The 14343-nt window shown below is 45.0% G+C and overlaps 1 protein-coding gene across 18 annotated transcripts in view; it reads left to right on the forward strand.

The window, feature by feature from the left end:
• Positions 1–13302, forward strand: part of LRCH3 (leucine rich repeats and calponin homology domain containing 3) — a 42790-nt gene extending 29488 nt beyond the window's left edge. For 7 of the 18 annotated variants that reach the window (XM_015871752.2, XM_015871756.2, XM_015871759.2 and 4 more), the window contains 6 exons: positions 859–907; positions 1365–1478; positions 2103–2221; positions 3382–3519; positions 5522–5599; positions 7349–10104. In XM_015871752.2, the coding sequence (XP_015727238.1) occupies positions 859–907; positions 1365–1478; positions 2103–2221; positions 3382–3519; positions 5522–5599; positions 7349–7549 (699 nt within the window). In that variant the 3' untranslated portion in view covers positions 7550–10104. Of the gene's footprint in view, positions 1–858; positions 908–1364; positions 1479–2102; positions 2222–3381; positions 3520–5521; positions 5600–7348; positions 10105–10559 lie in introns of those variants that run through there. The other 11 variants (XM_015871758.2, XM_015871761.2, XM_032446518.1 and 8 more) reach the window with 4 other exon arrangements.
• The last annotated feature ends 1041 nt before the right edge of the window (positions 13303–14343 follow it).

Below are 14343 nucleotides of genomic sequence, written 5' to 3' on the forward strand. Positions count from 1 at the left end.
ATCTCTTGCTATTATCATTCACCAATAAATCCAACAAAAAACTTGGGTCCACACATCTGCTTTTACAGGTGTTGGTATGTCAGCTTCTGGTCAGAAGTTCAGGTAGGGTATGAATCTGATTTACCTGGTTAGATTGTAGTAGCTGTGACCTCATCTTAGCTTCAGGCTGTGTCCAAGCTAAAAAGCATGGTAACCCATCTGCTCCAAGGGGTTCCTCATTGGCTTTGATGTTGCTTTTTATTTACAATATGATTTTCTCGTAACCAAGCTGAGTTTATCAGAAGTATTTCTTTTGCATTCTTTTCTGGCTTGCTTTTCCCACTGAGTATAGGCGTCCTATAACTTTCTTTTGTGGCAGCTGCTATTCTGAATGAGACATTGGTCTGTGTTTTACTGCAGTGCTTAAGTACGTTGTATTTCACTAGGGAAGGGGATATCCAGTGAGTTTTGCATTGTCAGAGGTGTCATAGAGGCTCTGTATTCTTATCCATGCTGCTGTTATGCAAGTTTTGCATGTTTTTTAATCAGCTGTTTTTGCTGTGCCCCCTCTGCAAAGAATATTGAACATCTTGGTGAGAAGGAGGGATAAACAAAGAGAGCATTGTGCTGTCGGTGCTGCTTCACCACTTCTTCCTCAGAAAAGAGTAATTGTGGCATTTCTGCAAAGGAAAAAAAAAGTTTAGCTGCTTTCTGCAGAGATGAGACGAACAACGTGTTGTGTTTTTCACAGCTGGCTCTTTGTTCTGTAGTATGTTTCAATGGATGATGCCTCTTATCAGACACAGCAAATAGTACAAACGTAGTCACAACTTCTTCCACATTAAGACCATTTATGCTCTTCTACTTTTTTGCCTACAGAGCGATGACAGATCCACCATCTCTCCTGGCTCACCCACCACTCAGACAGGTAACAGGGAAAGGAAGCAAAGCTGCTGTAAAACAAGGTCAAAATATCTGCCCGCACATTTGTGCTATGAGGAGAAGGGAGCACTGTGTGTGGCACTGCTGTGTTTGAGAGCTTACCCTCTTATTTGGGTCTCCTTGAAAACACACGAGGGGAGAGGCAGCAGGGCTGGAGCGTGTCCTCAGGGACAGTGTAGGCTTTGGCCCCCAGATTCATTCAGCAGCAGTCAGAACAGTTGTTGGAAGTGGTATGTGGAATGTGCTTTGCATGGCAAGTGTCCTTGAAAGTGCCTTTTCCTGCCCTTTGCTTTTATCATGCATGCACGTAAATTATTTTGTCATGATATTAAAATTTAGTTTGTTCTTTTTAATTACCACGTTGCTGAACCCATTTCCTATTTAAACTCTAACCGTTTCCTTCTTCCTCATTTCCTTTCCTGTGCCTTCCCACATTTGTTTAGTCCACCTTTCCCCTCCGCATCCTGGTCATGCAGCCCTGCCTTCCTATAGAAACCCTTCCCAGCGACCCGAGAGTTTCCTTTTCCGAGCAGCTGTCAGGGATGAAGCAAACAAAGGTAGGTTGTGTAACTCAGCAATGAGCTCGTTTTGCATTACGTTTTATTAACATCGGCCTTACCCAGGTTTTTCGCTGCTCTGTTACTTTAGGTCATTATCAACAAAGTATTTTAGGGTTTCATTTGTAGCCATGTGGCATTATAAATACTTGTGGAATTAATATTGTAATTGTGAAAAGTTGGGAATCTATTCTTCTTGGTCCTTGTCCTTACGCCTAAAAAATAGCAAGGAAATGCCACACAGGCCTTCAACGAGTTATAACGGCAGCTCAATGGATTTTGCACTGTGTGTAGCAGCATAAGACAAAACTGGAAAGTCTGTGGAAAGCCTGAACTCTTTCAACATATTTCATCTGTCAAAACTTTGTCCTCTTTTTTTGGGAATGAAATGATTAGTAGCCAAGAGAAACAACAAAATCTAAGGGGAAAAGGAGATGTATTAGGAAACACCTCATTTAGATTAGCAGGTCATTAGTTTGTTAGGTTAATAGGCTTATTAAAGAAGCAGATTTGTGAAAAGGGATGCCCTGTACCCGTTCTGGAACACTGTACATGTGTAATGCAGCAGATGAGGGCAGTCAGCCAAACCATACTTACCCATTGCTCTTCATGCTGTTTTTTCAGTGGTTGCTTCATCGTCTTCCCGTGCCTTGTCTCCTGCTAATGATTCTGCAGACACCAGAGTTAGGCAGAGCTCCAGGCAGCGTGAGGAGGAGCTGGAGCTGATAGAGCAGCTACGTAAGGTAAGTGCTGACAAAACCAGTGAACCTCTCAGTCAATGTGTTGTGTGCCAGCATGTTAAAGCTGCCCTTGTGTTCTGGACTGATTGCACTGAACCAATTATGAACCAATTATGGTGAGGAGTTGACCGAAATGGAATAGCGCTGTGCAATCTGAGTGTATCTTTCTGATGGATGCAGTGCTGGCTTTTATTGTGGATAAAGTTAGATTCAGCTGCAGTGAAATACACAGCACTAACTCCTGCTTCTGACTGGCTAGTGATCTTTGCTTTTAGAAGGATCACATGCTTTCTTCCCTATCGCCCTTCATGCTTGCAGGGAGTTCCCTCAGTGTCTTTCTTTCTTATCTCTTTCTAAAAATTCACCTTTGCTGTAAAGCCTATAGAAAAGCAGGTGGCACACAGAGGCTGCTGCTTTCCTTGTGTGCTGTGAATCTACCTGTTGGCTCTCACTTTATCTTCAGTTAATTGTAGAATATCTGTGGCAAAAATATTCCCTACATTCAGGCTTTTCGTTTGTTGAGGGCCAGTATGCCCTGGTTTGTGCCCATGACAGTGGCTAATATTGAGTATGCCACAGGGCATTAAGGTACTGCTCTGCTTTGCCTCAGGCAAACTTGCACTGTCTGTGGAGGGATTCCTTGAAGTGGTTCAGCGCTCTGAACTTTCTCAGTAAATGAGAATTCCTCTTTCTAAAGCTGATTTTAAAAGCCGTAAGCATCCCAGATAGCCAGGAAGCTCATTTCTCTGCAGATTGTCAGAGTAAGGGTCAATCTGCTCTCTCTGAAAGGAGAAAGCTCTCTTAAGTAAAATGAAACAAAGCTCAGCTTTAGTCTTTCATCTCTTATCTCGGAATGCTTTACATGCAGTCTCTCTCTTGTTCTGCTTCCTAGGTAAGATTAAATCTTTTCTATATATAATCCCCTGTGCTGTGCAAAGAAAACTGTTCATCATTGAACTCAAGGGCTCCCAGATTGTGTTCAGCTCTGGCCCAGCGCAGTGCAGAACCTGTCTTGGTGTTACTCAGAAAGCTGTTCTAAACAGTTTGGTGAATAAGCAGGGAGTTGTAACACAAATGCTTCTGCTCTTATAAAATGTTCCACAGACTGAAACAGTCAGAGGAAACCAGCACTTACTTTCTGTGTCCATGTTCATTTTGCACAGAATATTGAGTCACGGCTGAAAGTGTCCCTGCCCAGTGATCTTGGAGCAGCTCTCACCGATGGCGTTGTTCTGTGCCACCTGGCTAACCACGTCCGTCCTCGGTCTGTCCCGAGCATCCACGTCCCCTCACCTGCTGTTGTAAGTATATCAGAATGACAGTGTTTTGTCGGTGTCCAAAACCCTTCCAGCAAAGATCTGTAATCCATGCAAATGTGTAATTCATTATTTTCCTTTGTGAACATACATGACGACTGTTCTGTCTGTAGAGTATCTGCGGTTTCATTTAAAACCTTCTTACTTCTGATTCTCTGCGTTATTTGGGATCCTGCTACACAGAGCAGCAAGAGCAAGCAAAGAGGCCAAAATGATTTTTGTATCCATTTCACAGCACTGCAAATTTCTCTGCTTAGGAGTGTCAGCAGAGCACGCTTGAGCTGTGTTTTCACATGCTTGGAGAGCACCACCGTCTCCTGGAACAAAGTAATCCACTCATATGTTTGTGATAACAGGAGGGAAAAAAGTTTGTTATATATGGGGGCTGTTCAGAGCAAGGGGAGAAGTTCAAGAGAAGTTGGGCAATGGAGGAACTTGTTCCTCTTACCTGACTGCAGTGTTTTTAAGGCAATGGAGTTGATACGTTACTGTGTGTTATTGTTCTGTATCATGCTGGGAGAGCACGGAATTAAAGTGAGATGAAGAGCTGTGACACAACGACAAATTAATTACATGATCTGTCAGCCAAATAATTAACGTGTATTTTGCTGTCAGAAAGTTCAGTGAAAACGTTTAGGATCAGCTACCTGTAAATACAATGGAGAGACAAACTGCTCGTGATGCACCTTCACATCATCTTAACATTATACAAACGGGGAAGAAGTCTTTTTTTGCTGCGGGAAGAGTTTAAAACAAGCACATTGTTTGCTTCTACTTATTTTGGAGTCAGTCCTTGTGTTGGTTGGAATTTGAACTGGCACTTACAGGGCTGTGTACTGTATCATTGTGGTTCCTCCTGCTTGGAATTATGTGAACAAGGAGATGTCTTCATTATTTTGAGAACGACTGAGCTGGACACGCCAGTATTTTAGGCAGATTGTGGAATCGTTAAGAGAAATGCAGACAGCTGCTATTCAACAAGACTTGAGTTGTCAAGAATATCTTCTCAATGGCCTGGTTTTATGTGCTGTGAATATTCTGAGCTACAAGTTAAATCATGGCTTTGTCATAAATGTCACAGAAGAGGCAGCCTGTGGCTGGACGGCTCCAGCAGCAGAAGAGGCATCGTGTCTTTCCTCAGTCACAATGTGATCTTTGTGCTCCCTCCATCCTGCAGGAGAAAGAAAGCAGCAATAGCCTTTAACCTGCTTTCTTGGTGAGGAACATAGCAGGCTGAGGGGGCAGAGGAAGAGCCCCAACCGTCTGCTTTCCCCCCTCTGAAGGAAAAACACTGAGTTTGCAGAGGCTGCTGCTGCGCACATTGTGGGGAGCTTGTGTGAAGGAACAGGAAGCTCGTGTCTCTTTAATCAGAAAAGAATAAGCTTCGGGAACAGAAACAAGACAGAGCCTGTGCAGTGCTAGTTCTGTGTAGAGGTGAGGAAGCCAACTACGCAGAAAAAACTTACTTGAGAAGTGCCAGTGAATTCATCTGCAATAGGCTTGTATGCAGCAAGTCGCTGTGCCAGTTGTATTCCGTCATCTTCTGGGTTCATCTAGCCTTCATTTGGTATCTCCTCCTTAATTGAAACAAGATTTTCAGTATCTTTTTAATGTAGCAACCCAGAATGGACTCCAGGTTGCTTCGTATCATTAAATTGTGCTGAAATCACAGCACAGGTGCTACGTATGTGTATGTTTCATTCGGTATATCTTAAATTATCACATTGCAGTCACTAAAAGTGTTAGCCTGTTTTATGTGTATCAGTACAGTGCAGGTTAGAGTTGTCTTAAGAAATCATCCCGTATTCATAAATTGGCTTTTCAGAAAGCTCAGAACTTGCCTTTCTGAAGCAAAGTGCAGCACAACCTGGTTTGAATTATACAAACTTACTGCGGTGTGATATTTTTTGGCAAAGAGTTTTATTAAGAGTTCCATTAAGATACAAAATCCTTCCAATTAAGAGCACCTTGCCTGCTTCTTTTGCAGCCTAAGCTTACAATGGCGAAATGCAGACGGAACGTGGAGAACTTCTTGGACGCCTGCAGGAGGATCGGGGTGCCTCAGGTACATTTCTCTGCTGTTCTGACGTTGTGGTGCAGATGTGATTTTGTAGATGATCAGGAAAACAAAAATAGAACATTTCTTGAAGCGTTTGATGAAAGTAAGGTGATTCAAAGTTTAGAAGGTCCACATGCGAGTTATGCCTTACTGTATAGGTAAGACCTTGCGTTGTCTTTTCTGGTAAAAAGAAGCTGGGTGTAGTTAATCTCCCAGAAGTCTGATTCGCTGACTGCTGTGCCTTAAGTTTGTAACAGCTGGGTGCAGCTTGAGCCTGGCTTTAGAACTGCAAGGTGCTTGGTAAAGATGGTTCAGTTTTCTCAATATTAGGTATTTGGCAGCTTAAAAGTGGGATAAAATTTGGATGATATTTTGCATGTGTGACTTCAATTCCAAAGCATTTGATGTTCCTTCAGAATAATCCTTCTGTGTGAACATCTGTACCATCTTGCCAAGGAGTCTCGCTGTTATTGGCCTTTCTCTGACAGTAGCTGTCTTTGCATAGATCCTCATTCTTTCTGCCATGTACTAGAGGTAGAACTGGTTTTCTTTCTCCCCTCTGAAATGGGTCCTGTTACTGTGTTTTATGCTGTCCTGTCCTTTCCACTTTGTCTTATCCAGCAGCTGCCTCAATACAAATGATTTCAGTAGGTCACGTTTGTTCTTTATTTTTCTTCTGGCGTATAAATGTGATTGGTTTCCTACACAGCTTTATACATACACAGTGTTTCTGTTGTAGGTGCTGTTTTCATATTTGTGCATTGTGAAAGGGAAAAGTAGACCCAGTGGCTCATTTCCCTGCTGTTTCTAAAAGCAGTGCTCGCAAGTCAGCAATGCTGATAGCTTCACACAAAGGCATTTGAGCCAGTGGGATTTTAGGATAGTGTATTTGTTGAGCTGCCCAGCAGTTTCACATGACTCACTGGTGAATGGTGTTGGAACATGGTGGGAAGTCATAAGTGATCATTCATGTTTTGAGATGATATTTTAGTCCTCTAAGAAACTGGAGCCTGTGACTCCCAGCAGGACTGTACAGTATAAATCCTTCTGGGGCACAGTGGTTCAATCTCATTGCAGCTTCCCTGTTCACAGCTCCCTTCGACACAGAGATGTAATTTTTTATGGGGTTTGAGTGCAGAGCTGTTCTCTGAAATGTCACACATTTAGGAACAAAAAGAAGAGCACTCAGGCAAAGAGTCTCCTGTAGACCCAGTCTGCTCCATCTACTGCACCTTCTGCTTAGGATCCTCCTGTTTTTCTCAGTTCTCCTGCTTTAATGTGAAGGAGTTCAGGGAGAATGTCTCTGGGGAAACACACTGAAATACCCCCAGCTGGATTCTAAAGCTGCTCTCACATGTCTGCATTGCATGTCTGCTGAGATGAGAAGGTCAGATATCAGTAAGGAGGAGCGGCATGGCAGCCTATAATGTATTTCTGCTGATGCCTGCAGCTATTTCTGTTTGTTTAAATTCCAGTTACAAAAACGAAGGGCTTTCTGGAAGTGTGGATCTATGTAGAAATACCTCCTAAGAGGTATTAATGGAACCTGTATGTTCCAGGCTGAGCACTGTGTATCTGCATTGGGCGTTCTTTGAAATGGGACTTGCACAGATTGCTTTGTGAGATATAACCGTGTTACGCTTCTTGAACATGTAGCTGTATCTGAAATGTCTGACGCTGCTTAGTGGATGTTGCTATGGCTAACTGACCTTTTTTTCTGTCTGTTTTCCCTTCCTGCTTACACACTCTGGACAGGACAATCTTTGTTCCCCTTCTGACATTCTTCAGCTAAACCTCAGCGTTAAAAGAACAGTTGAGACTCTTCTTTCCCTGGGGACAGATTCAGAAGAATCCAGTCTTGTCTCCCTTTCTGTTCAGCTCTGGGGCTTTGTGGTGTTTTACTGTACTCTGATGCTAACGCTCTGTATGGTCTATCGCTGGGTCTTTTTCCTCTAGCTGAGGGACAGTGCTGCTGTTTCCTCCCTCCATCGCTCCAGTTCTCTGTAAAGGATTTTGGGTTTTGTCAAGACCGCGTGTACAAAGTGCTTTTTCTCACTGATGGGAAAGAAGCAACAGAGGTGACACAGGCAATGTGTAAACACATTGGTGCATCCACACAACCATGTGATGTAACTCACGCTCGTGTTTACTGTGTGATGTTGAGCAGATGTGATGCTGGGGGAGGAGGTGCTGTGTGTGGGCTGGAGCAGGGGGCTGAGCTTTAGGGCCACGTAGGTGTGTGCTATGGGCTGACTGCTGGCAAAGGATCTAGCACTGGGAAAACTGCACTGTCAGTTTGTGCCTCAGTTTCCCTGTCTGTATCATAAGAACTGCTCCCAGGTTGGTCAATTGCTTCGGGATTTATGTGATGAAAGAAGCATTAAACAACACAATGTATTTTGAACATCAGTGGCCTTGATTAGATCTCACAGTCTTAGAGACGTGGTCTGATCAGCTTTGTCCACAAGATCCTGGGATTGTTTTCCTCAGATCCCAGCCCCATATCCCAGCTGCTGAGAGGACCTGACCTTCCTGTTGGTAGAGTCCCATGTTTTATGTGTCAGTCCAGGGTTTTAAAGTAGCTGTCCATCAATCCTGAGCTTCTTGAGCTTCATAACTGATCTAAGAGGAGATGTGCAGAGAAACTGAACTCCCTGAAAGAAAACATTTCTGGCACAGAAGGAAGAATCCTTTGGGTTCTGTCAGATGTCGTGGGGTTGCCACAGCATTTTGCTGTGCCCCGGATAACACTTAACAAAGATTTCCTGTGTTGCCACTCAATTGTGGAAGCCTCAAACCACACTTCTTCCTCTTCCTATCTGCTTATTTGCAGAAACCTTGCTATCACACAGTTGTGATACACGACCTGGCTGTGTGTTCAGCTCCCTCTTTACTGTTACACAGATCTCAGGTAGTTCTCTACACAGCTTTAAGCTTTTCCCTCCTCTGGAGAAGCATCCTGGTGCTTTAATGTGTTTCTCAGGGACACCTCAGGATTCGAGGGCATTGCCCACACCACGTCTGCTCACAGTGTAGGTTGGTTCAGGGAGCTCTGCTCAGTGGTAGGTGCAGGTAAGTGCTGGTACCAGGCCTGTTCTGAATGGGACTTCAGTACCTGTTTGTTACACATGAAGGTGCAGTCGGTGTTTTGTAAGCCCTGTTTAAGTGCTGATGGCATTCCTGCATTAACCTGACAGCAACTCTGAAGCACAATTTAAGCTACACGGGAGTTTAGTTGCAATTATAGTCACTGCCAGTAAAAACGTCTTACGTGTACGTGGAGCTCACAAGCTCTTGTAACATAAAGTGAGTATTTAGCAAAGGAGCAAGTGGAGGAGCTGGTGCCCTCATCCCAACCCACACTGTGACTGGCACAAAACATTCTGCCCAAGCAAAACATGATTGAGGAAAGAGGGGACCTTTGGTGAAGGGGGGGGTCTGTTTCTAAATAAGCTATTTCTGCACTGTTTACTGGTGTGAACTAAAATGAACTCTGTTCTGTGTTTCTTATCTTCTTCTAATGAACACTGTGATAAAAGCTTCCAGGGCTCTTACACTAACCGTGCCTTCCCGTCCTTAAGTCCTGTTTGCTGCAGCTATCTCTGTGGTGTGGATACTTTCCAAAGCTTTTCTCCTTATCTATTTGCATACCTAAGAGAAGGGGAAAAAAAAAAGATAATAAATGCTGGTTCCAGTTTACAAGCATTTCCTCATAAAGCACATTGCTTCAAACGAACTGTTCTGCTGGAGGAGAAATGCATTTCAGCTGCATCAGCTGCCTTCACGCAGTGCTTTCAGCCTGGGTTGGTTCTGTCTGCTTGGAGCTCTATGGGAGGAGCGTTGGCTGCTGTTATTTATGCTGAAGGATTTCATCAATATGGAGGGTCAGTAAAGCTGCAAAGAGTGGAGGGATACAGGATGCTGCAGAACTTGCTTGTGGGGAAAGAATCTCTGTAGCTTTGTAGGAAGAGAACACAGCTGGGTTATTTATCTAGAGGTGCAGAGCACTGCTGGGTGTGTGTGTCCCTGTGGGCTGAGGATATGCCCCCCCCTGTGCCAAGGACTTGTGTAGGACGAGGCTTTTAACCCATCTGAGGCTGAGAGTAGCACAATTCCTAATAAACACTTTGAAACCTTTCTGCACTTTGTGTATTCCTCTTATTCTTCAGAGTGGTTTGGGAGCTGCTCGATGGGCCTCATGGCAGCAGCGACTCAGACACAGCGCAGGAGGGATATTTGTCCTCAAATATGCCATTAACATTGCCTTGAACAGGAGAAATGACAGGAGAAATTGCCTTGAACAGGAGAAATACGTTGATGATGAAAGCTATTGCAATTAGAAGCAAGTTGTCTTTTCTCCTTTCCATAAAACAAATGGTGCTTTCTGCTTTTTGGCCCCTCCCAAGGAGTTTATGTAATGACAAGGATCACATCATCCATATGGACAGAAGGACTTTGGATGGGCAGTGTGTCCTTAGGAGAACTGCTTTCAAGCATGGCACTTCCCCTCAGACTTGTAGCACGCTGTAGCCGATGTGTGCAGGGCTGTTTTGTTTCTGCTTTCCAGTTGGGTTTGCTTGCATTTGCTGCAGGACGACTCCCTCCAAAAGCCAGTTGTGTTTTGGAAAGGAAGCCGTGCTGTGACAGCAGTTCCTTGCACTGAAGCAGAGCTTGTCCTCTCCTTAACACAGCCCAGTTTTGACATCATAAAATCCTGCTGTTTCTGCACAGGCAGAAATAAGGGATTTGGTTGTTTCTCAGTTCTCCCCTTGTTCTGTGTAGTGGCTGCTGAGCAAACGTGACCATCAGCCCCAGAGCAGACGTGTGACCGTTCTGATTTACCAGCATTATTTTCCTTTCATAGCCGTGTGTGCTGTCCGTAACATTTCATTTTTCAGTTTCCTTTTCAGTTGAGTGTTTTTTTCATCCATTTTGTTTTTGTCTCTGTGTTTTCTTCCCCATTCAGGAGCAATTATGTTTGCCTCTCCATATTTTAGAAGAGAAGGGTTTGACACAGGTAGCTGTGACTGTGCAGGCGCTGCTGGAGCTGGCACCCCCAAAGCAGCAGCAGCTTCACCACTTACCTGCTGTGTAAAGACCTCCGGGACTTTTGGGTTACCTTGGCTAAACAGAAGGACGTCAAGACTTGGCTGCCCGTGCAGTGCATCCAAACACACAGAGCTCTGTTCTAAGGACATGAGTTTCCGTGATTCCTGACAGGAATGTGGTTGTTTTTTTTTTTTGCTTCGTTTCTCCATTTTTTTTGGAGGTCACCGTGGTTTTCCAATAACACTTTGATTTTCGATACTTTGGCCCCTTACTGATAAATGGGTGGTGAGGAGGGCAGGGAGTTCCAGGGGCTGCTGGAGCCGGCTGTAGAAACTGACCTTGTAGGGGGAAGATGCTGGTGTGCGGTTTGGAAAGCCGTTCCCATAGGAATTCATTTCTTTCATTAACAAACAATAAGGCGGTTGCTGCAGTGGGCACGAGGGGGATGAGATGATGTTCCTTCCCCATGGGATCCAGAGGGACCTTCTCAGCCTCCTGAGAACAGCAGCTCTTTCCATTTTATAAATATATATATATATGTATTTTAAAAGAATTGCAGCACAATCTTAACCAGTACAGTGTTTCATATCAGGGTCGGCCCTTATGTGTCGGTGTATCCTCGTTACTGAAGATGTATAGGAAAAAAAAGGGGGGTTCCCTCCCCTCCGAGGAAAAAATACTTGTTTTCATAGCTACCATTCCTTCCTTCCTCTTTCTTTAATATAAAAATGGACATTCAGTGTACAGGAGCAGGAGGGGCAGCAGGCGGGTTGTGAATTACACTTGACAGTTAGTCTGCAAAGCACGGGTGGCTGCTCTTAGCTGGGCTTTTCCCCTTTTGATTTGCAGTTTGTTTCCACCCGATTTGCTCCATGTATGAGTGTCAGGGCTCGCTGTGCTGTTTGACACAGAGGTTCCAAGTTGCTCCTTATTGGCACTGGCTGATGGCGTTGCAGGTCACATGAAAGGGATTTAAAACTGTGCAGCTGAAAGGAGAAACCTTTTCAGTCCAACAACTTGCAGGAGGAAGAGAGCAGCTCCGTGCAGGGCTGCTTCCCTCCCAGGTAGGTTTTATGTTTCACATGGTTCCACTTGCAGCGATTGTTGGGAATTCTTGGGGGGTTACGTCAGTGTCAGCAGTCACTGCTGCACTTTGCTGGGTGGAAGGTTCTGCCTCTCGCTGCAAACAGCACCGCAGAGCACAGCTGTTCCTTGTGTGTTTGTGTCTCGTGCAGTTTGAAAGAGGAAGATTATGAATTCATGTCAGTTTGCAACATTAGGTCACTTGGATCGTATGGGAGCACGTCGCTTCTTACCAGCACTCACAGGCTGCGGAGTTATGAGGGTGTTGTTTGCTTCAGTCCAGCTCCCAGCACTTACACAAAATGAAACTTAACAGTATTCAGGTGGGTGGAAGGTTGACATTTCATTAACACGAGTTCATAGGAATTAATGGGTCGGGAGTAGAAATGGCCGTGGTTGTTGTCTGGTTAGGACAGCCACGCAGATGGCAGCTGAGTGCACACGAGAAGCAGTGTTAGTGTGTCAGTATCAGTGTCAGTGTGTCAGTGTCAGTGTGTCAGTGTCAGTGTGTCAGTGTCCGTGTGTCAGTGTCAGTGTGTCAGTGTTAGTGTGTTAGTGTGGCTGGGCAGGTGCACGTCCGAGCATCCCCCCATTGTCACAAGCAGCAGCTCACTCTGCCTCTCTCACATAACTGTGGCCACATTATATTACCTGCACGGCCTCGTGTTCATGCTGGCAGGAACTAATTACTGACCAGATGTTTAGGACATAAATCCAAGCCTGAAGTTTCACGGTGTGGTTTATTTAATGTGTTGTACTAAAAACCAGTTCTGTTTTGCAGACTAAGTGGGATTTTTTTGTGTGTGTTTATGTGCAATTTTTGTTGTATCCGGTGAACGGAATGCTTTAAAGAAGCAGCGGATCAAGTTCTATTCTGTGTTCCGAGGCCATTACCTTTCCTTTATGGGGTGTTTGTGTTGGAGGATGTGGGAGGAATCCACTCTGTGCTCTGCTGTGTCACCGTCCTTCCTCAGACAATGGTGAGCGCTGAGTTTGGGGCTGCACAATGTTACCACCCCAAATCGAATGGCACTGGGCATGGAGGGATCCCTCATAGCACTGATGTGATCAGGTCAGCACGGCCGAGCTTTGATTCTTCCCCTTGTGAAGGAGGGAACTTTGGTGGCCTGGCTGAAAGGAACCACAGAGAACTTTGCACATCACCAACATCTCTGCTGTTCTCAGTTACAACCCAGTGGCAAATGGTTCTTCTTACCCTTTTATAACCATAAATGTTCCTTTGAAAAGCGAAACAAAATAAAGTGTTTTAGGAACAGGGGGCTTCTGAAGTGAATTTAGATGTGGGAAATGCTCTTGTATAGATATCGTGATGTTTTACAAAGCGATCTCATGTTGGTATTTCTGAAAGCAGCGTAAACGTGTAATTAATAAAGGACTTTAAGGCTTCACCCCATGCTGTACGTCTGTAAATACATTCCATGTGTCTGTTAAAGATAAAGATGGTTGGATGTTGTACGCTTTATTTTAAATTGCCTGTATTCTGCCAGCAGTGGGAACTTCCAGCACGTTAATAATAGGAAACCATGGGTAATTTGAAATAAAGCTGTAAGACTTAATGAACTGTGTAGCCTGTCGTTTTTGTCGTGTGAATGGACGTCCCATCCCTGTGCCAGCTGTGTCCACCTTCCACCTCCTCACCTCGTTCTGTTGTGTTCACTCTGTGCAATCCGTACCGTGCTGCACACGGGCTGTGTGCACCCAGCAGCTGTAAGGACACAACTGCAGGAAGCTCCAGTTCCTGACCAGGACTCACGAGGAGAGCAATGAGAGCAGTGACCAAGGCAGCAACTGAATCACAGAATTATCAAGGTTGGAAAAGACCTAGAAGATCATCTAGTCCAACCATTACCAACTGCAGTGGAGGAGCCCAGAGGAGCCGAATGGACGGCAGAGTGAGCAGAGCACAGGTAAGAGAGAGTGTGTTGTGTTGTTCCTGCCTGGAGGGCACCAGTTTGTGTGGGCTGGGGCATGTTGAAAAGCTGTGCCCACCTTATGGGCCTGCATCACCCAGTGGGCAGACCTGAGGTTTCAGCAGCCCTCAACACGGGAATAGCAAACATGGTTCTATTGTTGCTTTGAATAGTTTTTAATTGTTTTTGAAGTACCAGGAGCAGGAGTGTGTTGTGGTTTAACCAGCAGTGCTGCAGCACTAATATCCATACTCGGAGTTTGTGTAAAGCATCTTAAATGTCAGCTCTCCCTTGACATTCAGCTCAGCCCAGCAGCCAGGCACCAGCCCCTTCTTTTCCCTTCCCTTCAGATGGAGTCCTGAGCTAAAGGCCCTTTGCTCGTGATCTCAGTCATCCTGCTTAAATTTCAGAGCTTTTGGAACAGGTTGGTCTGGACACGAGGATGTTTGGATCAGGACCAGCAGAGAATGGTCACAAAAAGCAGGGCTGGCTTTGTATGGCTTGAGCTTTCTTCCCTGTGTGAGTGTTAGAATCCAGCCAGCTCAGCCCTAAGGCTGATTGTGCTTTGCACGCTGTATGTGGCTGACAGCAGTGTCAGAGCAGGGGCTGCCCCCTCAGTTAAGTGAAGCAGGACATTGCACCCCGCCTGCTGCCTGGGCTCCCCACGTGGCTGTTGCAGACAGGGTG

Source organism: Coturnix japonica, chromosome 9 (assembly GCF_001577835.2).
Source record: "Coturnix japonica isolate 7356 chromosome 9, Coturnix japonica 2.1, whole genome shotgun sequence".
In the NCBI taxonomy this organism is placed as follows: Eukaryota; Metazoa; Chordata; class Aves; order Galliformes; family Phasianidae; genus Coturnix; species Coturnix japonica.